Here is a 26,633-nt window from a genome sequence, read left to right as displayed (position 1 = left end):
AATCTTCAGCTAGAGGTCGATCAAAGGAAATTTCTATCAACTGTTCTTTCTCTTCACGGGATAAACATTTCAGGTATATTTGAACAAAATGAATATCTAATTCAATTTTCTTTTTTATAATCTTAGGGAAAATACATGTTGAAATTATTTATCAATGAAAAAAAATGATTTTTAATGTCAGATGCTAATTCTTCTTCTATTTTCAAGTTATTTTCAGTTAGAAAACTTTCTAAAAGTGTCAAAAAGCTTAAAATACACTCACGTTTGTGAAAATTGCAACACCATGAAGGACTTATGCGAGTGAGCTGAAATTTTCAGGAAATACAAAATAGCGCATGATATCCAAATGATTAGAATTGCAAATCCGTAGCGCATGCGTATGCTGAGCAGCGCCCTCTGAACGGCTGATGGATTCGAATAAATAGACAGCTGTAGCGAGGCGTGTATGGTTATCGGTGGTTATCTGCTAGTGGTAAACGTTAACTCAATCTGTACTTATGCCTCGTCGACGAAAGAGAGCGAGATTTGAACAACTTACAGAGTTTGAACGAGGGAGAATCATCGGCCTTCGTGAAGCTGGATTGTCGTATCGTGCAGTAGCCTCTCGTGTGCAGCGTAACAGCAGCACAGTGATGCGCGTTTGGAAGCAGTGGACGGATGAGTGTCGGACAACTCGGAAATCCGGGAGTGGACCCCGAAATGTGACGTCAGCTCGCGATGATAGACACCTGGTCCGCATGGCGCGGACGGACCGTACAGCTTCCTCTAGACAATTGGCAGCACTGTGGTCAATAGCTACAGGTGTTTCATTGTGTGCTTCATCAATTCGTAGACGTCTGCTGCAGTGTGGACTGCGCGCACGGACTCCTTTATACAGGATCCCCCTAACGCACGACCATCGCCGCCTGCGGATACAATGGGCCAATCAGCATAGAGACTGGCGTGCTGATTGGCAGCATGTCGTGTTTTCTGACGAATCCCGCTTTAATTTGTGGTACCATGATGGCCGCATTCGTGTCAGACGCTATGCCGGTGAACGCCACCTTCCGGAGTGCATTATCGAACGCCACAGTGGACGAACACCCGGAGTTATGGTCTGGGGCACCATAGCATATCATAGACGATCTCAATTGCTACGAATTGTGGGCAGTCTGAACAGCAACCGGTATATCCGTGAAGTTCTACAGCCCGAAGCTGTTCCCTTCCTTCAAAGCTTGCCAGGCGCTGTATTTCAACAGGACAGTGCCCGCCCTCATACTGCTCGGATTGTTAAATCCTTCTTTGCAGCGCAGCAGGTACAGCTTCTTCCTTGGCCTGCGTGTTCCCCGGATATGTCGCCAATTGAACATGTGTGGGATGTCATTGGTCGGCGTCTTGCTCGTGATCCTCGTCCTGTTGCGTCTGCAGACGAACTTTGGGTACGCATACAAACGATATGGAATGCTCTTCCTCAGTCAGACATTCAAACTTTGTTTGACTCCATGCCACGTCGTGTAGCAGCACTTATTGCGGCGCGTGGTGGCCACACAAAATACTGATTCTGATCTCTTGTTCTTGTTTGTTTGCTTTGAACATTTAATCATTATTTGTACCACTACCACTCAACTGTGTATTAAATTGCATTCAATTATGATGATTCCTTCTTGGTGTTGCAATTTTCACAAACGTGAGTGTATTATTATCTAATTTTGAATCACAGAGGAAAATTTGAATTTCTGATTGAAGTTCAAAACAATGATTTAAAACTTTGCCTCTGGATAACAACCTTACTTTGAAATATAACAAAAGTGTTTCATGTTCACTGCCCATCTCTTTGCTTAAAATCGTAAATATTCTTGAATTTAAAGCTCAGCTTTTAACAAAATAAACGATTTTCACATCTTGATTTAAAACAATTTTCAGGCTTTCAGGAATTATTTTGGCTGCTAAAGCTTCACAATGTATGGCGCAATGAGTAAATTTACTTTCAGGTGCGACTTTCTTTACTTAAGAAATCACTCCAGAATATTTTCCTGTTATAGCCCACTGCATAGGGCAATGCACTCATTCCAAGGAATATCATTAAAATAAATACTCTTCAGAAATTTGTTTATCTTGTTCGAAACGTATGTAAACTAATAATTGAACAAAGTTCGTTATATCAGTACTTTCATCCAGCTGCAATGCGAAATACCAACTGTGTTTTATTTTTTGAATGAGTGTCTCTTTTATGGAATTTGCCATTTCATGAATTCATCGACTTTCTGTATCATTTGATAACGGAATATTCTTAAGTTCATTAGCCACTTACTTAATGTTAAAACAATATCTTTAGCTGCTGGTAATATAACATTTTCTCCAATAGTGTGAGCTTGCCCAGTCTTAGCAATTCTTAGGCTTACAAGGTAATAAGTTCTAAAGATTTTCACTTGAAGTAACAAAACCTTTCATTACTTGTCTACTGCTTTTGAACTCCAATAATTTCCTTTTAAAATATTCTTCAGATTTATCCTTTAAATTTACATGCTTAGATTCACGATGTCTTTTAAGAAACGATGGTTTCATTCTTTGATTGGATGACAGTTCACTGCAAATAACACATGGAGGTTGAGGGTCCATTTCATCTCCACTCTAAGTAAACCCAAATGATAAATAACTTTCATTATATTTTCTAGAAACAACTTTTCTTTTCTTTTCAATATTCTTATTGCTAGCAGATTGTCCTGGATTCATCACCTGCGAATCGTCACTTTTTTGCTCAGCCAATCCTAACCATTTTTCCATTTTGAAAAATCTAGATTTGTTTTACGATTTTTTCACAAATATTTAAATGCACAATATATTACAAGTTCTTCAAAAACAAATGTGTGATATTCTTAAAACACGTGTGAAGAAATACAAAGCTACAAGAAAACATACCTGTTGTTAGAGACAGCAAACCGACGTAAACAATGTTTCTCACTGAAAATGCAGCAATATGAGTATGGAATGGTAAAGTTCTGACATGCTAATTAATCTATAAACTCCAAGAGAATTAATGATACTATTATCTTTTTTATAGGAATGTATTTGTGTTTCCTATTAAATACAGTATCTATTTCTATCACTCCTTTTAAAAACATCATTTATGGCAAATTTTATCTCTACTCCTAAAAGAATATTTGTGAAACTTGCAACATGGAAAAACTATGAAAACTGCCATGCAGACAGATGGTTCCCTTTTTGCCAAGTGGCTATTGACCTTGAGCATAGCTCAGATGGCATAAATTTACGAGTGTTAGAGAAAAAAAAGTTTTTAGAAAATCTTTACCGTGTTAAATCCCAAATTAGTTTTTTAATTTAATGAAAACACTAAAAATACAGCAAATTTCTCTATGTGATTAACTCACTAACATGACCATCTCTGAAAGAAACCCGTGTTTCTGAAAACATACGCACTTATATTAAAGACCAAAATTATCTTGAATCATGGGTGATCATCCTTAAGTGGTCTATTGTATTCTAAAACTTGGAATTCTTGTTCTATTTTAAACCATGCTTTTATGTACAATATCTTAAAAATACAGATACAGTACAAAGTCTTTAATTCGGACTTGTCGGGACTTCGGTGATTCCGGATTAGGGGTATTTCCGGATTATAGATCATCAATTTAAATCTGGTAAGATAGCATTCAGAAATTATAAAATTAAAAATATGAATCCATAATTTATGAAATAAAGAGCAATTATGATCTAAAGGGTATCAAAATTATATTAAAAAAAAAAAAAAAGCTTAATATTTTTTTGTTTACTTTATTAAACATTTCTTTCAATGTAAGTTGTTTAAGTAGCTTCATTTTATGTGCTAATACTTCCTCTTTAATTCTATAAACAGACATAATTTCTTGTTCAGTTACAAAGTTCCGCTGTTCGAAAGTAATTGAAAGTTCAAGCTTACTTTTTATAAAATTGCTCTAACAGTCTGCAAAAAATAATAAGCCAGATTCAGTTAGAAGATTAAAGAACAACGCAATCTGCAACATTAACTCAAATACATAATTAGATAATTTTAGCCTTTCTTATACCTTTCGCTATACATTAAACGCGCATGCGTAAACATATTATGCACGTGCATAAAGGTATTATGCGTGTTTCATGAGTATGTTCGAGAATAAACATACTCATGAAACACAAACACTAAGCTTTAATGGACTGTAGCTTTATTTCTTTTAACTTCTGTTTGGATGGACACTCTTGCCATCGCATAGGTGCACCTCCCATCACGCAATCAAAACACAATAATCATGGCCGCTAGCTAACCACGTTGTCGTTTTCTCCCATCGTGGTTGCCAGATCACTTCTGCCTTAACATACCACCCGGGTTGGGCATTTGTTACATAGTTAACAATGACCAAAATTAAACAGTTTTAAATCACCATATAGTCCAAATCATATATCACAAAATTTAAATTGATACACATGAACAAAAGCAATAAACATAATTAACCACAGAACATGAAATGCACAACATCTAAATTAAAATACAATGCATATATATAACAATTTTTTGAACTCAGGAAATATACATGAAATTATGTCACATCCACTGGTAGTACAGCTAATTTAGTTATTGGTCTTTTTAAAAAACCTGATTTGGTTTTTACAATACAAACTCTAACCTTTTTATCCTTACCATAAATTACCTCTTCTATTTTACCCAGTAACCAAGTCGAAGTGGGCATGTTGTCTTCCTTTACTAAAACTATAGTGCCCTTTTTAACGTTATCCTTAGAGAAATACCACTTAAATCGTTGCTGTAAATGACTGATGTAATCATTTTGCTATCTTTTCCACAAATATTGCGTTAGTTTAGTAGTGCGCTGCCAGCGCTTTAAAGAACTATCAGAAAAATCAGTTAAATCAGGCTCTGTTATTGATGTTAAAGGTCGCCCGACTAGAAAGTGTGCGGGTGTAAGAGCTTCTAAATCATTGGTGTCATTTGACAAAGGGGATATTGGACGTGAATTTAAAATTCCTTCAAACTGGTTCAAAATTGTAAGAAACTCCTCAAATGTAAAAATCAATCTCCCAACTGCACGCTTAAGATAAAACTTAAACGACTTAACACCTGCCTCCCAGATACCTCCAATGTGAGGAGCCCTGGGAGGGATAAACTTCCAATGAATTCTTTCAGATGTCAGATATTTGGTTAAGAATTCATCAGGGTATTTCAACAAATTGTAGAGTCGCTTCAATTCATTGCTAGCCCAAACAAAATTTTGAGCGTTATCGCTAAATAAGGTTGCGCATTTACCCCTTCTAGAAATAAATCGCTTCAAAGCAGCAATAAATGATTCTGTAGACAAATTTGAAACGATCTCGAGGTGGACTGCACGAGTCAAGAGGCAAACAAAAATTGCAACATAAATCTTGCGCAGTACGCTCTTCTTCCGAGTTGTATACTTTATACCAAAAGAGCCACAAAAGTCAACACCAGTATGGTTAAAGGGAAAGGATGGATTCAGTCTCTCTAATGGTAAATTTCCCATCTTTTGATCCAGCAATACTCGTTTTACTTTGGCACACGTAACACATTCTCTTACTATCTTTCTAGTAAGATTACGCCCACTTATCGGCCAAAATTTTTGTCTCACACTATGCAAGAGCGCTTGTGCTCCAGTATGAAAGTTTCGAATATGGTAGTGTAACATAATTAAATCAGTTTATGATTTTTTGGCAGGACAGCAGGGTGCTTTGTGTTAAAGGGTAAGTTAGCTTCCTGCAGTCTACCACCTACTCTAATAACTTGAGATTCATCTAAAAAGGGACATAAAAATTTTAACTGACTATTTTTACATACTTCCCTTCTCTTACTTAAGTTCTTGAATTCTTCAGGAAAGTTTTGACATTGGACTAAGGAAAGTAATTTATTTTCGCTTAACGAAACCTCATCTACTGTCAGATGACCTACTTGTTTTTCCTTGGATCTACAATTTCTTATAAATCTTAAAACATCAGCAAAAACATTAATTAATTTAGCATAACAATTAGCAATACTAAAAACATAATCCAAAAGAGAACTTTTAACAGTTACGGTCAAGTTTACATTAGAAATAAGTTTCAGTTCGCGCACATAGTTCTCATTTGAATTTTCAAAGTTATTATTAACACTATAATTGATGATCTGTTGATGCAGAAAATTTGGTCCTTGAAACCACAAAGAGTTGTCAGCAATAATTTCCGGTCTCAGACCGCGAGAAATTAGGTCAGCGGGATTGTCTGCTGTTCTGACATGTTGCCAGCAGAAATCCTTAGTTAGCTCTTGGATACGAGCTACTCTATTTGACACAAACACTTTTAGAAGATGAGGAGATGTAGCAATCCAAGCTAACACAATTGTTGAATCTGTGTACAGAATAACTTTGTCAACATATAAATTCAAAGATGTTATTACCTTACACACAAGTTTGGAAAGGAGCTCTGCTGCACACAACTCCAGACGAGGAATGGTTATTACCTTGATAGGCGATACTCGAGATTTGCTGCAAAGTAAAGTCACTTTAACTTCGCCAATTTTAGAGACACAGCGCAAGTAAATTACTCCACCATATCCAAACTTTGAAGCATCAGCAAAACAGTGGAGTTCAATTTCTTTAATTGATTCTATTAGAGTGCAACGAGGGACTTTGATTTGTTTCAACTCTGGTAGGGCCTTTTGAAATGTCTCCCATTCTTGTCGCTCTTTGAAAGGAAGTGGATCATCCCACTCTAGATGTAAAAGCCACAGCCTTTGCAGGAATATCTTAGCACGCATGATTACAGGCCCTAGGAAACCTAAAGGATCAAACAGTTTAGCAATATCAGCCAAAACCGTGCGTTTTGTACAGATTTTTGACGAACTAGACACAGTAAAACTAAAAGAGTCTTCTTCTGGATTCCATCTTAAACCCAGAGTCTTTACGGTGCTTTCTGAAGATTCTCCAAAACGATACTCTTGATTTTCGAATGGAACTTGTTCTAAAAGAATTTTTTCGTTTGAGCACCACTTGTGCAATTCCATTTTCGCAGATTGTAGCATGTCTATTAACTGCCGCTGCAATTCTACAGCAGAGGTGACATCTTCTGCACCAGACAAAATGTCATCAACATAAAAATCGTTGAGTGTCGTTTTAGAAGCAAATGGATACTTATCTTTTTCATCTAAGGCTAACTGCCTCAAAACTCTTGTTGCTAAAAAAGGCGCTGATTTTGTTCCATATGTTACCGTAAGTAATTGATAAAGTTTAGATGCATCATTCAACGTATTTTTCCAAAGTATGCATTGAAGTTTTCGTTGCTCAGGATCTATACGAATCTGCCGATACATCTTGCATATATCAGCAGTGAAAGCCACCTTGTGTTTTCTAAATCATAGCAAGATAGCAAACAGGTCATCTTGAACTACACCTCCATTCATCAAACAGTCGTTTAATGAAAAACCAGGCGATGAAGGAGCCGATGCGTCGAATACCACTCGTAACTTAGTTGTACTGCTGTCTGCCTTATAAACACCATGGTGAGGCATTATGTATTTAGGAGTTTCCGTCACACTCTGCATTTTTTGCATATGCCCTAACGTTTCATATTCACTCATGAACTCACAATACATCCTAGACATGTCAGGGGTTTTGTCTAGTCTCTTCCACAAATTATTTAACCGTTGGGTGGCTAATTGCGAAGAATCACCCAAATGAACATCTTGCCTCAATGGTAGCATCACTACATATCTACCCTCAATACCCCTCTGATGGGTTTTTCTAAAATGCTCCTCACATTCTACTTCTTCTTTATTTTTTAGTTTGAGTGATTCTGTAACAGCCTCAATTTCCCAAAAGGACTTGATTAGTGAATTTAAGTCTTCTTCGACTTTCATAAATCCGCACTGAATCATATTGCCTGAATTTGGACCAACATTTACACCGGTAGCAATGTATCCAAATACGGAATTTTGAAGAGTTAAATTAGAATTTCGTGGATGAATTTGATCAGCCTTCAATAGTTCATAAAAGCATTCTGCACCTAACAAGGCATCTATTTTCTGGGGCTTGTTAAAATGAGGATCCGCTAGTTTGATCTTTTGCGGAAGCTGTGAAAATGAAAATTTAAAATAATTCACTGGTACCAAATCATTAATTTTAGGTACAACAAAGAATTCGAGAGCACGGTGGTAATCACGCTTGTTTGATATCACAGCAGTAAGCTTGGATTTTACCGATAGAGCTTTTCCATTTAAACATGAAATTGATATGTTAATTTTACTCCCTTTTATTCCAAGCCTATTAGTGAAATCATAGGTGAAACACGAACACTGACTTCCGCAGTCAAATAAAGCTCGACAAGCAATAAAATTCCCACAAGAATCTTTAACATAAATAATAGCAGTAGATAGTAATACCTCCTTCGAAATCACTTGTGAAGCAGTTACAGACGAACCACTAAATTCCGAATTGTTTATTTGGTTGCAATTAGATAACATTTCAAAACATCTGGCGTCAGGGTTTAGATTTGAGTTGTCTACTAAAGGAGGGTCAGAATTATTAGCCGGTGCTTCCTCCTTCCCCACACAACTCGCTATAGTAGCAGGTGAATGCAAAATGTCTTGATTGGGAAAATGCAGTAAACTATGGTGTTTTTTCATGCATTTTGAACAGCTGAATTCTGAACGACAGTTCTTTGCAGTATGAGTCGGATTAAAACTCAAGCAATTAAAGCATAATTTATGTTTCTTAACAAATTCAAGACGTTCACTTACAGTCATTTTCAAGAAAGAATTACATTTATACAACTTGTGAAAATTGATACTTTTACAACAAATACATTTAAAATCTTGACCTTTAACATTTGACACTAAGGCAGTCACCTTTTGAATAGGTTGACCCTTTTTTGCATTAAACACATTAGACGACTTTGACGACTGCAAAGTTCTAGCATGATTTTTTAGAAATGTAATAAGCTCAGATAATTTAGGTAACTCACTTGTTTTTGAATCTCTTTCCCACCAAAGACGAGTGGAAACATCCAATTTTTGCAGCAAAATATATGCAAGAAATGTTTCTGCGAATCCCTCTATTTTTTGGTCTAATATTTCCAGAGACCTTACACTTTCATTCACTGTGTCTACTAATTTCAAAATAGAAGACGGGCTTTCATTTTGTATGGGAGAAATTGACATGAAACGCTTTATCTGAGCGAAAACCTGATCACGTTTATTGGAGTATCTCTCTTCTAAAAAATCCCAAGCAATTTTATAGTTATTGTCACAAATTGTGACTGATTGAATAATCCTAGCTGCTTTGCCATGAAGCGATAACTTCAAATACGAGAGCTTTTGGGAATCCGATAATGCATTATTATTATGAATGCTTGAAATGAAAAGATCCCGAAAGCTTAACCAATCTTGAATATTTCCACTAAAAGACGGCAAGTTTAATTTAGGTAATTTCATACCTTGGGCACTGGTATTTTCACTCTTTACATTACTTGCATCTTTAGCACTAAATTTTGACATTTGTCGTTTAACTTTAACCCACAAAGTATCAATACTGTCTTGAATAGTTTGTTGTTCAGTTACATATTTGTCAAACTCTTTTTCATCAACTATTACAAATAATTTATCAAAAATATCTGAACACTCATTATTAAATTTTGCACATTTATTTTCAAAAAGTTGTAACTGAAATTCATCACAAGTATATTTTTCGAAATCTGATGTCGCTTTCGTTATATTTGACTTTAAAATTCTTTTCTTAATTAAAAATGCTTCCATAATTAACGTTAATTAATAATACCGAACATATGAGCAAATTCACTTACCTCCGTTTGAGGTAATCCAAATGAACCCGAAATTTGTAAATCCAAACACACACTAATTTTTATGTCGAATGCGAAGTAACATATCACATTTTTTTATCAATTTAACACTTCACCTTTAAGCTTTTTAACCAGCACTTTATCCATAGGCACTAATCTTCCTACCGGGTTGCACGGACCACAAAATATGTTCGAGAATAAACATACTCATGAAACACAAACACTAAGCTTTAATGGACTGTAGCTTTATTTCTTTTAACTTCTGTTTGGATGGACACTCTTGCCATCGCATAGGTGCACCTCCCATCACGCAATCAAAACACAATAATCATGGCCGCTAGCTAACCACGTTGTCGTTTTCTCCCATCGTGGTTGCCAGATCACTTCTGCCTTAACAATGCGCGTGCGCAGAAAGTTTGTAGCTTTGAGGTCCGGATTATAGATCATTCCTGATTATGGATGTCCGGATTAAAGACTTTGTACTGTATACTAGTTATTACATATGAGTTAAAGTAACAGAAAACAAACTGTTCTTTTTTTAAAATTTTAAGCATTAACCAAGGATAAAAATATAATAAACTAGACAGCACTACTGATTGAGGAAAAGGACACGAAAATCTGAAGGAGGAATATCTTCATATACAATCTTCTAAGGAGAATTGATTCTCATTTATTTTAAATATCTTTTTACACTTAACCCGTTCAGTGCCGCTCCTGAGTTAAATCTCTGCACTAAACAGGTTAAGTTAATTAGTTATTAAAAATAACTTGTTACATTTAATTTTGTCAACAGACTAAAAACTGCATCTACCTTAGACCGCAATTGAATGAACAGTTACAATAAAAGATAGTTGCAGACAGTCATTAAAAATGAAATGCATGATAATATAGTCAATTATGTATTTATTCAGCATAAGTACAATTTTCACATTTTGTTGGACACTTTTCAGATATACTCACGAAAAGCAGAATATCAAAATTTGTAAAAATCTTTACATACATAATATAAAACAAGTTTGAGATACATAAAAAAATTCTTGAATAAGAATGAATTTTAAGCGAGAAAAAAGAAAATACGGTTTCCAAACACAGCACATAAAAGTATAGAAATTATTCTTTGGTATCAATAATTATTAGGAAATCATTAACTTTTTAAGGGTTATGGACATAAAATTCCGCATAGAACTATGGCTTTCCATTTCGTTACAAACAAAAAAACATCCAATTCCTAATTAACCAGATTTTGAGTTGCATATATATATATATATTGGAAAAAAAAGAGTTAAGGTACAAAATGAGTGGGTCATTGTAGAATTATAAATCAAGAAAATACCACTTATTTATGAAATTTTGTGTTTTCAGGGCTAAACTTTTAATGCTTGAAGGGTTTTAAATATTTTGATCGGAACAATAAAGGAAATTTCTGAAAACTTAAAAGAATTTAAGGTAAATATGATACTTTATAAATTATGCAAATTTTAATTATGGAAATTCTTGCAGAAACAAATCTCACTTAAAACTGTTGCACACACAGAGTGTATGCACAATTTTTAGATGATTTTGCTTTGTTATACAAAAAATTTGTCTGCTTGGAAACTTGTTTTTTAACTGCAGCTGTTTTTTGAAAGTATTAATTATCTGCTACTTTGAAAGTTTTGTTTGCTGGTGGTTTGCATAAAGCAATGGATGGAAGGCTCTGCTCTTTCCGAAGAAAATTATTCATATTTATTTATTAAAAAATGATGTGAAAGCCATGATTTTTTGGTTACTAAAGCAACAATAGATGTTGCCAATAAGAAGGGGGCCAAAGAAGGCAAAATTTGGCTTCATGGAGAAAAACTTCAAAATACATATTCAAAGAAGAAATAGAATGTTTCGAACACTGCAAAGAATAATATTTAAAGAAGATATTTTGCAAATCAAAAAGTCAAAGGACAGTTGCATAATCATTAAAATGCTCAGTGCAAACTGTAGACAAAGTGATTAAATGCTGATTTGAGTCTTAAGGCGAAAATACATAACATGCATCATCTTTCTCCATGACATACCCCCAGGGGCGTAGCTAGAGGGGGCATGTGTCCCCGGGCGCAGAATCAAGGGGGCGCCAAACTGATGTTATGACATTTTAGAATTAAATGTTTTCCATCCTTGGCAAGCAGTAGGGGGCGCGAAATCTTCAGTTGTCCCTGGGCACTGAAAACCCTAGCTACGACTGCATACCTCAGAAAGCAGAACACACTGCAGAATTCTCTACGAGAAGCAATTATCAGACAAATGTTGTCACAATAGACGAATCTTTGTATTTAAATTACCACAATAAAAATAGATCCATTTATTATCATCAAAGTGAAGAAAAACATCTTAGATCACGGTTCAAAGAATCTAAAGAAAGTTTTTCGAAGAGATTTGTCTGCTGCTGGTTTTTCAGCAAATTAAAAAGTGGAGTAAAATGTTAAAATCAATTAAACTTATTATTAGGTACATATCTCATATACAGTTTTCAAATATGAAATGCCTTCTCTTTGGCCTCAGTGCAGCTAGCCTATATTTGGCGGTGCCCTCGCCAAGCTGTTGTTTCATTTATGGGAACCCGAGTAAAGGGTGCCCGTTGTATTATCGCCAAGTTGTTGCTTCATTTTTGGTAACCTGAGTAGTTGAATGTTATGAAAACCCTATTATGATGCAATTGGTTGGGTGAATTTTACTAATGGGAAAAGATTTGTAAGGGCTTGTTTGCATGTTGGATGTTGGTTAGGAAGTTGCTTATTTTGTGGTTTACACTATAAAACGGCTGAATATGGTAAGATTAATTTGAAATTTCTATAGGATTTGGAACAGGGGGGAGCATTAATTGAATGATGTGTAAATGAAGGTTTACTTAGTAGCAATTATAAGTGTCCTCTTTGTACAAAGGAAATGCATATGCTCGAACTTAAAGATCGTTCAGATGGCTTTGAATGGGTTTGTCGCAAGAAAGGTTCAAATAGTCAATATATAAAGTGTTCCATTAGATATGGAACATGGTTTGAGGAACGTTTTTGGATGCTGCTTAGGAATTTTGTGTGCCACAGACTAAAGACAGAGAAATTTCTAAATAAGGTAGGTGGCTATTTCCTTTGTGTGGTGAGTAGTGCTTTTTTGTTATTTCATAGTTTGATTTAAAACGCAGTTTATTGAGATTATATATTTTTTGTGCGCAATGCCGAGTTTGTGCAATTCTGTGATGTTTTTAAGTGAAAATAGGTCAATGTGTACATGGATACCGAGTTTGTGCATTTCTTTGACTTGTTATTTTGGCTTTGTTTGGCAGCGATTTTTGTCATGAAAATTGCCACTAAACAAAGCTAAAATAACAAAAGAAAAAACTGTATAAACTCTGTGTCCATGTACCGCCAAAAATTGCCAAAGGGGCACCGTCAAATATAATTTTACCCACAGTGCCATGGGTCAGTAAGAACTGCATCAAAACAAAGCAAGCAGCCACATGTCAAAATCCAATGTTAGTTTCCTGGGGGGGGGAATGGAACAAGAAATGGGTATCAAGCCCCCTACCCTTTACTCATATCATTACTATATATTCTGACATTATTACCCATGGATTTGTGGCTTTTGGACTTTTAAAAAGTGATTGTCCAAATATCGACCTACAACCCTCCTTGGACATTGGAAACCTGTTCAAGAGGAATGGTATAAAATAACTCTAAAATCTAAAGAAAGTTTTTCGAAGAGATTTGTCTGCTGCTGGTTTTTCAGCAAATTAAAAAGTGGAGTAAAATGTTAAAATCAATTAAACTTATTATTAGGTACATATCTCATATACAGTTATCTCATATACAGACACTACAAAGGGCTCTATTGCTTTTGAAATTATGATGTGGAAAGATAGTGAAGAATAAGGATTATCAAAGAGAACATTTAAACACAAAAATTTCAGGCAAAATATTTCTGTAAAAACAAGGAAAATCACCTAAAAATGTGCATACAGCCTCTGTACTGTACTTTTAGTTAACAGGCAAAATAAATTTTCACATATTTTAAGTACAGTCAAAAGTCGTCAATTCGGACACCCATAATGCGGAATGATCTATAATCCGGACCTCAAAGCTACAATCTTGCGTGTGCGCATGCACATAATACATTTACGATTTCGCGTTTAATGTGTAACAGATGGTATAAGCTAAGCTAAAATTATCTAATTCAGTTAATGTTGCAGATTGCATTGTTTCTGAATCTTCGAATTGGATCCGGCTTATTATTTTTTGCAGACTGTTAGAGCAATTTTATAAAAGTAAGCTTGAACTTTTGATTATGTCAAATAGAATTTCCGATATATATTTACTAATATGTAAAAGATCTACAAAGCGAAAGTATGTTAAGAAGTCCATTAAACAAAAAATGGAATTGCTGCAAAAAATGGATGAAGGCATATCCTTCGCTTCTCAAACCATTCCGAAATCTGTTTATCAATTTCACGCTGCTCTGCGGGGGGGTAAACGATGAGGCGCGCAATAAACTGGAAGTTGATCTGTCAGCACTATCCTTATCTTCAGAGCAGATGTTTTTATTTTATTCGGCTTATAATTCCTTACTAAATGTTGTATTTCATCGCGATCTACTCTGTCTTTGATACCAAATTTACCAAATGTTATGCTAATCTTCAGTTTCACAGTTAGCAAAACACAGCTTGGGGAAAACTGTAATACGATCTGCAATTTGGGATGTTAAAACTTTGAAAACTGAAGTGTTTTGTTTTAAATTTAACCTTAATTGCAACACTTTTATATAATACAAAAATATTTTTTTAAAGTATTTAGTTCTGTAGTTCTTTTTTACATTGCACATTTTTATATGGTAATATTAATTTATTATTCTTTACATAAATGCAACTTACAATATTTATATCAATATGCTATCATACGTTTATTGCCTCGAGTATATGTTATTGCTTTTTAATGGATTCATACTGTAGTGCAGCAAATGCTTAAAAGCATATTTTCATTTTTAAAAATCATATAAAATCTGTTCGATTATTTATTTGCCATTATGATTATTTTAAAACAACTTAGAATAACCAGTCAGGGAAAAACATAAGTACTGTTTAATAAAAATGATGTTTAAGATCTTTTTATAAATTTATTGGTACAGAGAACCAACTTCTGCCTCTCCTATCACGAATCAGGTAGGTGGTTATGAAATAAATAGAATCATTGAAAACACTTGTTTTTTGCAGTGGCATAGCTGCAGGAGAAAGGCAAGGAGACTTTTGTCTCTGAGTGCAGCAGCTAGAGGATGCCAAACTGACATCATGAAATTCCACGATGAAAAGTTTTTCATTCTTGGCAAAAAAGAGGTAACGTGAAATCTTCAATGTCCCTGGGCACTGAAAACCCTTGCAACAGTTTATGTTTTTTTTTTTAACTGATGCCGGCACAGATCATCATTTATATGAAGCAATATTTAAGTATCTCTGCGATACTGTAAGCTTGCCACAACCATGTAATTTTTTTTTTTTAAATGTTAATCTGAAAGCTTTCAGATTTTATATTACATCCCAAAGGGGCATTTATTTAATGTTTTGTGTGTTACTTTTATTTATTAAATATAATGTTCTTTCTACTTAAACTGTACAATTCAATTCAACAGCAATATCAAAAAATATTTAAAAAGAGCACATCTTTAGAATTTCTAATGCACAGTCTCACACGCTAGAAATGAAAATATTTTTTTCCCATACAGCACTGCTATTGCTCGCTTTGAAATTCTTGAGTTTGTTAATAAAAAAATTGATTAAAGTTTTACAAAATATGAAACAAATAATGTAAAAAAAACTTCAAATTTAGCTTCCAGATGCCCGTATTTCAGTGGAGGACTACATTATTTCAAATCTGATGTCATTAGGTGCTTTTTTTTTTTTTTTTTCCCCTCTCAATGCAAGAAACATACATACATACATGCAGTTTCTTCATTATTTAATTTTTTGGTACTATTTGGTTTTGAGGTTGCAAAAAAGTTGCAGCGGAAATGTATGCGCAAACACGCCCATTTAACAGCGCGCCAAATCTAGCGTACATGCTGATTTCAGATTGCATAAGTTTATAAACTTATGCAATCTATAGAAATATAGTCTTTAGAAATATAGAACTATATATAGTTCTATATTTCTAAAGACGCCATTGAAATACTAGTTTAATTTTTAAATCATTTTTCGATTTTAAATCCTTTTTTGATATCCTATGGATTTAACAATTTGGGAATTGCCCATGACGAAAAGCCGGCAATAGAATTTTGGGTAAAGTGCAGATTCACCCACTGCTCGACGCATTTTTAAGAATTCCACATACTCGGTATCCATGTACACATCGACCTATTTTCACTTAAAAAAAAATCCCAGAATTGCACAAAAATGGCACTGCGCACACCCTTGACTTTATCTGTGTACACATCGACCTATTTTTACTTCAAAAATAAAAGATAATTGACAAAAATTCAATTGTTTTTACCCTTGTAAAAAGCGGCAAACAAATAAGTGAGCAATTCTGCACTTTACCGAGAATATTTTCAAAGAAAAGGTATCATTCATCATAGAAAATTATGTTTGAACAACCAACGAGATGAAATTATGCTTTAGTGATAAGTCGGTAGCGAAATAGTGATGCAGGCATCCATTCAGTTATGTTTAGCAATTTTTATATAAATTATAATAATGATCTGAAATAGTTATTTACTCTTATGCTTCCATTCAGTCATGTTTAGCCTTTTTCATATAAATTATAATAATAAAAAGTGTTATATAAAATTAACCTTTCATCTAAATTAAAACATTAATCTTAGATAATTATTTACTATTGTACTTCCTTTCTTGCCGCAATTATTTTTGCCAGCATTGGCATCAACAATAGTTTGGCAATTTTTTACGGCCCTTGAAACCGAATAGTACCAATTTTTTTAAATGTTCTTTAATGCAGGGTTCTAATATCTGGTGGCAACAATTTGAAAAGTGAAACACCATTTTATAGTGGACGACCCAAAATACCATAATGAAATTAATTGCCCTTCTGGGCAAATTGTCCCTTTGGGTTAAAACTTTGTACTTACGTATTATTGAATAAACCTTAGTAAAGCTGCCAAATTTTTAGAAGTTACCAAACTCTGGCAACCATGCACATAACAATTCTTTAGATAACCATACCTATTATACATTGCAATCTCAAAGGTCACTCAATCACTTTTGGTACTACTCTTATATGCGCCCTCAGGTTGGCAAATGTTTTTGTGCTGGTTTTTGGCGCGATTGTGTGTTCTGTGATGGTTTTGGGGACAATGTTGTTTGTATGATAACCCTTTTGATGTTCAAACTTACTCTTTGACGGTAGTGGTTTTATTTGCTCATTGGTTCATGTTGTGCATATTTTTGAAATGGAATGTTGTAATAAGAAATGGCGGGAAAATTTCAGTCATGTATTTTAGATTGTGTGCAAAGTAAATTTAGTATTAAAAGGTACTATGTTGGAGTTGTTAACAAGTCTTTTGTTCACGGGTGTGTTTATGCGAAGTGCATTTTTGTAATTTCTGTGGGAGTCAGGACTTCTGAAGCGGTGTTATGCGTGTTCGAAATGCAGAACTGATATGAGAAGTCGTAAGAAGAAGGGCGTTTTTGATAGAATTGTGCGAGTTTGCAGACAAATGGTTGCTGGAAAAGTATGTGGCTGTCAGCGGAGTTTAAGATTTGGATCGTGGTTTTCATATAATTAGGTAACTTTGGAGAAAGTTTTTATCATTACTTTCGAAATTTTGAATCTCAGAAAGACATGTGATATATCAAAATCGTGGCACTTTTGTTCAGAGACATTGTGTGACTGGCAAATTTTTATTCAGGAATGTATTATGGTAAGCACATTTTATTTTACTGTTTTTATTTTGTAGAATGTTATATTCATTGTTTTTTTACTATGAATTTCTGTCATTTTTGTTGTTTTTTTTTAACTGTTTGGAATTTAGTTTAGTTATTTTAGTTTATTTTGTTGATTAGTGCGCAATGCTTAGATTGTGTATTTTTTTTAAAGTTTAAACAGAGCACTGTGTACATGGTATTCTTCAAAATTTATTGTTGTAATATTAATTTATTTAAGCTAGGTGTGCGCAGTTAGTATATTCCTTCGCTGCATAGATTGTGCAATTGTGATTTTTTTATTAGTTAAAACATATCGCTGTGTAGATGGATTCTTGTCAAATATTTTTGGTTAGAAACTTTATGTTTTTTGCTATCTAAATTTTTTGCTTTTGTTTCGGATTTTTAGTTTAAATTGTGTGTTCAAAACATGGTTTTTGTAGTTTTAAAAAAACGCAGATGTGAAACCCGCGTTTTTGGAGACATTTCAGGCATTAAGTTCGAAATGTAGACAAAAAATTTGGATAGTAATATGGCACCATGGAGTTTCTTGCTAAAAATATTTGGCAAGAAATTTGTTGCCAAGCGAGGTCGTACATAAGAGTACATTCTCACTTTTTTCTTGTCTAAAAAATCTACAAAGTGCACTAAGGTAGTTGCACTAATATAAGTACCAAGAAATGTAGTCTAAGATATATTAAACAGTAAATATGCAGATACTTACCTTTGTTTCCAAGTGCAGTTGGTAAATCGGAAGTTTCTGTTAATGATATATCCATTTCTCTAATTTCACAACTCAAAAATTAATCACCATTAATTTTTTGCTTGGTTTCCTGTATTTCATAAAGGAAATTAAAAGAAATTTCAGACAATATAAAAAGCACATACTCTTCATATCAAATTGGTCCAAAAATATTCAAATAATAATAATTTTAGAAAAAAATTTTACCATTAAAAAAGTTACCAGGTAAAATCCTAGGAGAGCCCACAACATTGGCGACAAACTGGGAAAGTGCAGAATCACCCACTGCTTCTCACGTTTCTCAAAATTGCCAACTTGAAAATAATAAGTAAAAAAATTGCTAACTCGGTATCCATGTACACATCTATCTATTTTCACTTAAAAAAATAGTCCTGGATTGCACAAACTTGGCATTGCAAACTCCCTTGACTTTGTCCATGCACACATTGATAGGCGCCATATAAGTGGGGGCAGCAAGGGTATGGGCTCTGCTAGAATCCAATCAAGTTACCATTCTTTTATTAAAAAAAAAACTAACGTGGCTGTAGTCATTATCTTATTACATAAAGAAATTTAATAACTTAAGCATTTATTTAATGCCTTACAAAATTTATTTAAATGCAGAAATAACAAAATACCACATTTATAATAAAATGTGTAACTTATGATTACAGAAAATACATATATATTGCATTTTTAAATTATAAAAACTAATAGCTTCCACTAAATAAGATTATAATACAATAACTAAATCGGCTAAATAATTTTATTAAAGTTTTACAGAATGAAATTATACAATACATAAATAAAATGGTAATTTTCCGAATCCATAATCGAATCTATAAAGACCGGCACAGAAATTTTAAAAAGTAAGAATCAGAATCAAATATAAACTCAGCAATTAATTCATAAAGTTATTAACTAACGAACTTTTTTGTTTACCGTTTAAATTATTTTAAATGTAGGATGGAGAAAAACTGAATGTGAAAAACATGCTTTGCTAAAGCTAATCCATTAATTGAAATCGAAAAATTTTTAACTAATACAGACGTTTATAAACGAATTTATGTTACAAAAATAATGGTCAAGGAACTGAGTACTACGAAAGCACACTTCAAATTAAAATTATTAGTTAAAAATTTCTATAAAAACCGACAAAACTACACTTGCGCTAAAGTGATTACTGCAGGCCGTGTTTATTATGACGATATAAAACCTGGACCTCCACCAAGGCACTTCCCAAGGCCGAGTTTAAGTTGGCCTTGCACTTCCTCATTTTCCATCTGGCAATAACCGACAGATGGCTCTGCAAACTTCTTCGTCAGAATTATATATTTCAGAAGTTGACCCATCCAGAAGTTGAGCATTTATGCATTCAGAAGATGACCATTAAAAGAAAAGGCTTATATCTAGACTCTGTCTTTACAGAAGTGAAAGGAAATTCATTTGAAGTTTTGAGTTACTATTATATATGCTTATGAATCAGTTTCCCAGAAATATGATGATATGCAGACAATTTCGGGAAATACTATTTCATTTTTCAAAATTAAATATTTATGGATAAAATTTAAATAAGAATTTTATATTTCCCATCTCCCATAAATGTCAGATGTATTCGTAAAAAATGTAATTTTCAAAATAGAAACTAAAGCGTTTCATAAAATGTTCCGAAAAAAAAGTAATTAGTTTAACTGTCGCTGTAATGACTGTTGTGAAAACTGTCAAATGTCAAAAGTTGTCTAAGCTTGTCTCCTTTTTTTTTTTTTTTTTTTTTTTGTTGTTGTTGCTGTTTTTTCCCCTTAAGTGTTCTCTTAATGTCTGAGTATTTCTGCTCAATCCAGTCGCCTTTTTTTTTTTTTTTTTTTAAATGGCCAGTGAAAACTAATAAATATGAGTAATGCACTGACTGTTAAACACGTTAACGAAACAATCATATTGCATGATAGCGGAAAAATATTACCTTAGTTTAAGAATCTCCAAAATTATAACATACAGTGTGCATGAATTTTTTTATATTTTCGTGATGTTCTTTCTAAACTGCTCGTTCGCTGCATGTGATATTTGCAAAAATTCTTGGCTTCATTTACAGCCCCTGAAAATACCACTAAAGGAAAGTTTTGTAGAACATTTAAATTCAGCCGTATTTAATTTATGACTCCATGAAAGTATTTGTGTTAAAGAAAAATGGAGATTAGTTCAGTCTCTACCGAAATTTTCTGTAAAACCTAAGATGGGAAAGTGCAATCCTGTAACGAGAATAATACCAGCATCATTTGCATGGATTGTATTATTGTTTTCAACTGGAATATTTTTTGCTTTTCCGTAAGTACGTCACTGAAATTGAAGTAAAAATTTTTCTCATTGTTTTGAAATATATGGCTGAATACAGGTTGACGAATAAGTTCTTTTAATCATCCTTTTTGACATTAATATTATAAATAATAAAATTATTTATTTGCCATTTTGAAACCTTTGAAAACTACTTACATTTTTTTTTTTTTCCCCATGCTACTAATTTATTCTATTCTGATTAATATACTGTATTAAATAGTCTTATTTTTTAGTGTCATGTGATAGAATTGAAAAGTATAGATAATAAACTAAATATTTAGCAGTGAAAATGGGTTATTCATGAAGTTATGTATTTAGAGGAGCATTCTGTAAAATGTTCTGCAAAAATATCAAAGCATTGATTCTTTTCCTCATATCTCATTCGTAGATGCTGAAATGTTTTCACAGTAAAGATGTCTTTTTTTTATTATTATTTATTTATATATATATATATATATATGCTATTTTTTATTTTTAAAGTTAATTACTAAAATTATAGTTTTTTCCTTTTGTGATGCTTGTTGCATTTGAGTTCACACCTAAATTTTTAATTTGGAAATCTTAAACTCCGCTGACAGCCACATACTTTTCCAGCAACCATTTGCCTGTAAACTCGTACAATTCTATCAGAAACGCCCTTCTTCCTACGACTTCTCATATCAACTCCGCATTTCCAACACGCATAACTCCGCTTCAGAAGTCCTGACTCCCACAGAAATTTCAAAAATACAATTCGCATAAACACACCCGTGAACAAAAACTTGTTAACAACTCCAACATCATACCTTTTAATACTAAATTTACTTTGCACACAATCTAAAATACGCGACTGAAATTTTCCCGTCATGTCTTATTACAACATTCCATTTAAAAAATACGCACGACAGGAACCAATGAGCAAATAAAACTACTCCGTGAAAGAGTAAGTTTTAACATCAAAAGGGTTATCATACAAACAACATCGTCCCCAAAACCATCACAGAACACGCAATCGCGCCAAAAACCAGCACAAAACACATTTGCCGATCTGAGGGCGCATATAAGAGTAGTACCAAAAGTGATTCAGTGACCTTTCAGATTGCAATGTATAATAGGTATGGTTATCTAAAGAATTGTTATGTGCATGGATGCCAGAGTTTGGTAACTTCTAAAAATTTGGCAGCTTTACTAAAGTTTATTCAATAATAAGTAAGTACGAAGTTTTAACCCAAAGGTAAATTTGCCCAGAAGGGCCATTAATTTCGTTTTGGTATTTTGGGTCGTCCACTATAAAATGGTATTTCACTTTTCAAATTGTTGCCACCAGATATTAGACTCCTGCATTAAAGAAATTAAATAATGAAGAAACTGCATTTATGTATGTATGTTTCTCGCATTGAGAAAAAGAACAGCAGCTAATGACATCAGATTTTAAATAATGTAGTCCTCCACTGAAATATGGGCATCTGGAAGCCAAACTTGAAGTTTTTTTCATTATTTATTTCATATTTTGTAAAACTTTAATGAATTCTTTATTAACAAACTCAACAATTTCAAAGCGAGCAATGGCAGTACTGTATGGGGGAAAAAAACGTTTTCATTTCTAGCGTGCAAGACTGTGCATTAGAAATTCTAAAGATATGCTCTTTTTAAATATTTTTTGATATTGCTGTTGAATTGAATTGTACGGTTTAAGTAGAAAGAACATTATATTTAATAAATAAAAGTAACACACAAAACATTAAATAAATGCCCCTTTGGGATGTAATATAAAATCTGAAAGCTTTCAGATTAATATTTAAAAAAAAAAAAAATTACATGGTTGTGGCAAGCTTACAGTATTGTAGAGATACTTAAATATTGCTTCATATAAATGATGATCTGTGCCGGTATCAGTTAAAAAAAAAACATAAACTGTTGCAAGGGTTTTCAGTGCCCAGGGACATTGAAGATTTCACATTACCTCTTTTTTGCCAAGAATGAAAAACTTTTCATCGTGGAATTTCATGATGTCAGTTTGGCCTCCTCTAGCTGCTGCACTCAGAGACAAAAGTCTCCTTGCCTTTCCCCTGCAGCTATGCCACTGCAAAAAACAAGTGTTTTCAATGATTCTATTTATTTCATAACCACCTACCTGATTCATGATAGGAGAGGCAGAAGTTGGTTCTCTGTACCAATAAATTTATAAAAAGATCTTAAACATCGTTTTTATTAAACAGTACTTATGTTTTTCGCTGACTGGTTATTCTAAGTTGTTTTGAAATAATCATAATGGCAAATAAATAATCGAACAGATTTTATATGATTTTTAAAAATGAAAATATGCTTTTTAACATTTGCTGCACTGCAGCAGGAATCCATTAAAAAGCAATAGCATATACAGTCAAAAGTCTTTAATCCGGACTCGTCGGGACTTTGGTGATTCCGAATTATCGATTTTTCCGGATTATAGATCATCAGTTTAAATCTGGTAAGATGGCATGCAGAAATTATAAAATTAAAAATATGAAACCGTAATTTATAAAATAATGAGCAATTATGATCTAAAGGGTATCAAAATTTACAAAAAAAAAGCTTAATATTTATTTGTTTACTTTATTAAACATTTCTTTCAACGCGCGCATGCTTAAAGGATACATTATGCATAGCCGAAATTAGAAAATTGCAACCAGAAAACTATTTGATTTGTATTCGTGATATTTATAATGACGAGGAATTTGATTTAAATCATATCAAAGACGAAGTACATCGAGATGAAATACTACATTTAATAAGGAATTATAAGCCGAATAAAATAAAAACATCTGCCCTGAAGATAACGATAGTGTTGACAGATCAACTTCCAGTTCATTGCGCGCCGCCAAGTTCCCCCTCCCCCCCGCGCAGAGCAGCCTGAAATTGATAAACAGATTTCCGAACGGTTAGATAAACAAAGGATATGCCTTTATCCATTTTTTGGAGCAATTCCACTTTTTGTTTGATGGACATCGAAACATACTTTCGTTTTCGTAGATCCTTTGGGAGCTCCAGCATCGGAAATTCTATTTGACATAATCGAAAGTTCAAGTTTACTTTTATAAAATTGCTCTTACAGTCAGCAAAAAATAATAAGCCGGATCCAATTCGAAGATTAAGGAACAACACAATCATCAACATTAACTGAAATAGACAATTAGATAATTTTAGCTTGTACCATCCGTTATAGATTAAACGCGCAGTGAAAACGTATTCTGCACTTGTGCACACGCAAATGCGCAGTCGTAAAGGTCTTACGCGCACGCTTAAACGCCTGTGCGCATGCGTCAACGCGGCGCATGCGCAGAAAGTTTTGAGCTTTGAGGTCCGGATTATAGATCATTCCGGATTATGGGTGTCCGAATTAACGACTTTTGACTGTATTCGATTCAATAAACGTATGTTAGCATATTTATATAAATATTGTAAGTTGCATTTATGTAAAGAATAATAAATTAATGTTACCATATAAAAATGTACAATGTAAAAAAGAACTACAGAACAAAAGTGCCACTATTTTGCTATATCGCATCTGTTTCTAAGATTCAAAATTTCGAAACAAAGGATAAAAACTTCCTCCAAAGTTAACATACTACACGAAAACCACAGACCAAATCTTAAACTCCGCTGACAGCCACATACTTTACCAGCAACCATTTCACTGCAAATCCACACAAAAACTATCAGAAACGCCCTTCTTTGTCCGAGTTCTCATAGCAGCTCTGCATTTCGGACTCCATTTTAAAAGTCACACAGAAATTCCAAAAGTACTCTTCAGTTTCATAAACACACCCGTGAACAAAACGCTCGTTAACAACTCCAACATTGTAATTTTTAATACTAAATTTACATTCCACACGGTCTAAAATATGCGACTGAAATCTTGCCACCACGTCTATCATTGGAACATAGGCCATTTCAAAACATGCACAACATGACCAACGAACAATTAAATCACTCCAGCAAAAGATTTTTCGGTACTTTTTCGTTTCACCGGCGCAAATTTGGCCAAGCGGACTTGCGACAACATACGGTATACACATAAAACATGTTAAGATATGCTAGTTCTAAGAATTTTTTATTTTGAAGGCATAAACATTTTAATATGGTTTATAATTTTGTAAAAAGCGATAAATAAAGACAATAAATTTGTAAAAAGACATTAATTTAAGAATTTACTATGCTATCATGGTTCAACATCCTGATTCGCCAATTCGTACCGAGTGACCCCAAGTAATCTCACGTAAACTACACTACAAAAATATAATTCTCTCAGTAATTATCTACATTAATTTGAAGTTAAATCTTAATTTTGAATACAAGTTTAAATGCAAGAATTATTTCAATTCGTACAAATAGCTTACTGAGAAATTATGTAAAAACCGTAGTGCTTTACTTTGCTAGTGCATTCTCATTAGAATTGATGAATTTAACTCTTGATTTTGCCTTTTCTATATCAAATATATTCTATATCTAATGTTAGCCTGCGGGTGAGTGGTGTGATTGCATCATAATTGACTTAATTATCGCGAATGGTCTTAGGGCATAAAATTTAATTTTCTTCGTAAATATTCTGTATAATTGTATGCCAGTATTGAAAGAAACAATCAATCTGATAAGAAATGGCTGCGGCTTGTTTTGAAAATAAGGTGTAAAAGGTTACCAGCGAAGATATTCTGTTTGGCATCTGTTGTACCATTATTGGCGACTTTATCGTTTGCGGCGGCAAAACGGAAAGGTACCGATTTTTCAACATCAGCAGGGGTGCCATATGACACGCAATCATGCCAAAATCAGCTCAGAACACATATTGCCACATTTGGTGATATTACGGCGCATATAAGAGTACAGCCAAATATTTTATTTATTTATTTTTTTTTTTTTTTTTTTTTTTTTTTTTTGATAACAGAAAAAAAAATGTATAGTATCGTATAAAATAATGTATATAGTGCTTCACTTATATACAGCATATATTCTGCGCACTGCATTTGTATTTTAATATTAAACAGTGTTATATTCATTCACCCAGAGGTTTTGGGGTTAGGGTTGATTTTAGGCTACACTTTGTATTATTCCGAAGTTGTTGTTTCATTTAGCGCCAAGTTGTTGTTTTGTATATCGGCAAGTTGTTGTTTCATTTTTGGTAACCTGAGTAGTTGAATGTTATGGACACCATATTATGACGCACTCATTTGCATTATTACAGGAAATTTTGAATCATGATATGTTTTGTAAGGGCTTTTGTGGTGTGTGTGGTTAAAAAGTACATTGCTTGTTTTATTGCTTAGAAGATAGAATGGCAGAATGCAGTAAAATTAATTTGAAGTTTCTGTACGATTTGGAACGAAAGGGGAAAAATGCGTTAATTGACTGGTGTGTAAATGAAGGTTGACTTAGTAGTCATTTTCCAGACAAACTGGAATACGTAAGATATTTTTTACTCTTATTTTTGTGAATTTATGTGGCGACGCCAATATACGGATTCTAGCTCAGATAATTTTAGGAAGTTTTCGGATGCTGTTAAGGAATTTTGTGTGCCGCAGAGGTAAGTGGATATTTGCTTGTAATGCTTAAATGCATAACAGGTTTTTCCTTTTTTATGTTACTTTATTGTTTGGTTTAAAATCAAGTTTATTGAGATTATGTATTTTTTATTTGCCTCTACTGTAGAGTTAGGTGCTCCTTTGGCTTTTTAAGTGAAAATATATCGATGTGTACATGGATAACTCAAAGGAGTGCACAAAATCTAGTTTGTGCTATTCTCAGATTTTTTAAGTGAAAATAGATCAATGTGTACATGGATAAAGGGAGTGCGCAATGCCATTTTTGTGCAATTCTGGGATTTTTTTTTTAAAGTGAAAATAGGTCGAT

At 33.5% G+C, this 26,633-nt stretch overlaps 2 protein-coding genes across 8 annotated transcripts in view; one reads left to right on the top strand and one right to left on the bottom strand.

Annotated features, from left to right (window-relative positions):
- LOC118193613 (GPN-loop GTPase 1) overlaps nucleotides 1–19,735 on the bottom strand; it is a 29,900-nt gene extending 10,165 nt beyond the window's left edge. The window contains exons 1-4 of one of the 7 annotated variants that reach the window (XM_035364723.2): nucleotides 19,380–19,634; nucleotides 18,845–18,925; nucleotides 18,645–18,751; nucleotides 18,420–18,528 (exon numbers count right to left, since the gene is read on the bottom strand). In XM_035364723.2, the coding sequence (XP_035220614.2) occupies nucleotides 18,420–18,474 (55 nt within the window). In that variant the 5' untranslated portion in view covers nucleotides 18,475–18,528; nucleotides 18,645–18,751; nucleotides 18,845–18,925; nucleotides 19,380–19,634. Of the gene's footprint in view, nucleotides 1–18,419; nucleotides 18,529–18,644; nucleotides 18,929–19,379 lie in introns of those variants that run through there. The other 6 variants (XM_035364725.2, XM_035364721.2, XM_035364724.2 and 3 more) reach the window with 6 other exon arrangements.
- Nucleotides 19,736–19,856: 121 nt separating this feature from the next.
- LOC118193612 (uncharacterized) overlaps nucleotides 19,857–26,633 on the top strand; it is a 70,384-nt gene continuing 63,607 nt past the window's right edge. Inside the window, exon 1 of the mRNA XM_035364719.2 lies at nucleotides 19,857–20,759. Within this exon, the coding sequence (XP_035220610.1) occupies nucleotides 20,668–20,759 (92 nt within the window). The 5' untranslated portion in view covers nucleotides 19,857–20,667. The remainder of the gene's footprint in view (nucleotides 20,760–26,633) is intronic.

The sequence above is a fragment of the Stegodyphus dumicola genome, chromosome 3, assembly GCF_044657685.1.
Source record: "Stegodyphus dumicola isolate Sdum_Otavi_A_Nest chromosome 3, ASM4465768v1".
Lineage (NCBI taxonomy): Eukaryota > Metazoa > Arthropoda > Arachnida > Araneae > Eresidae > Stegodyphus > Stegodyphus dumicola.
This window is presented reverse-complemented; position numbering and strand designations above follow the sequence as displayed.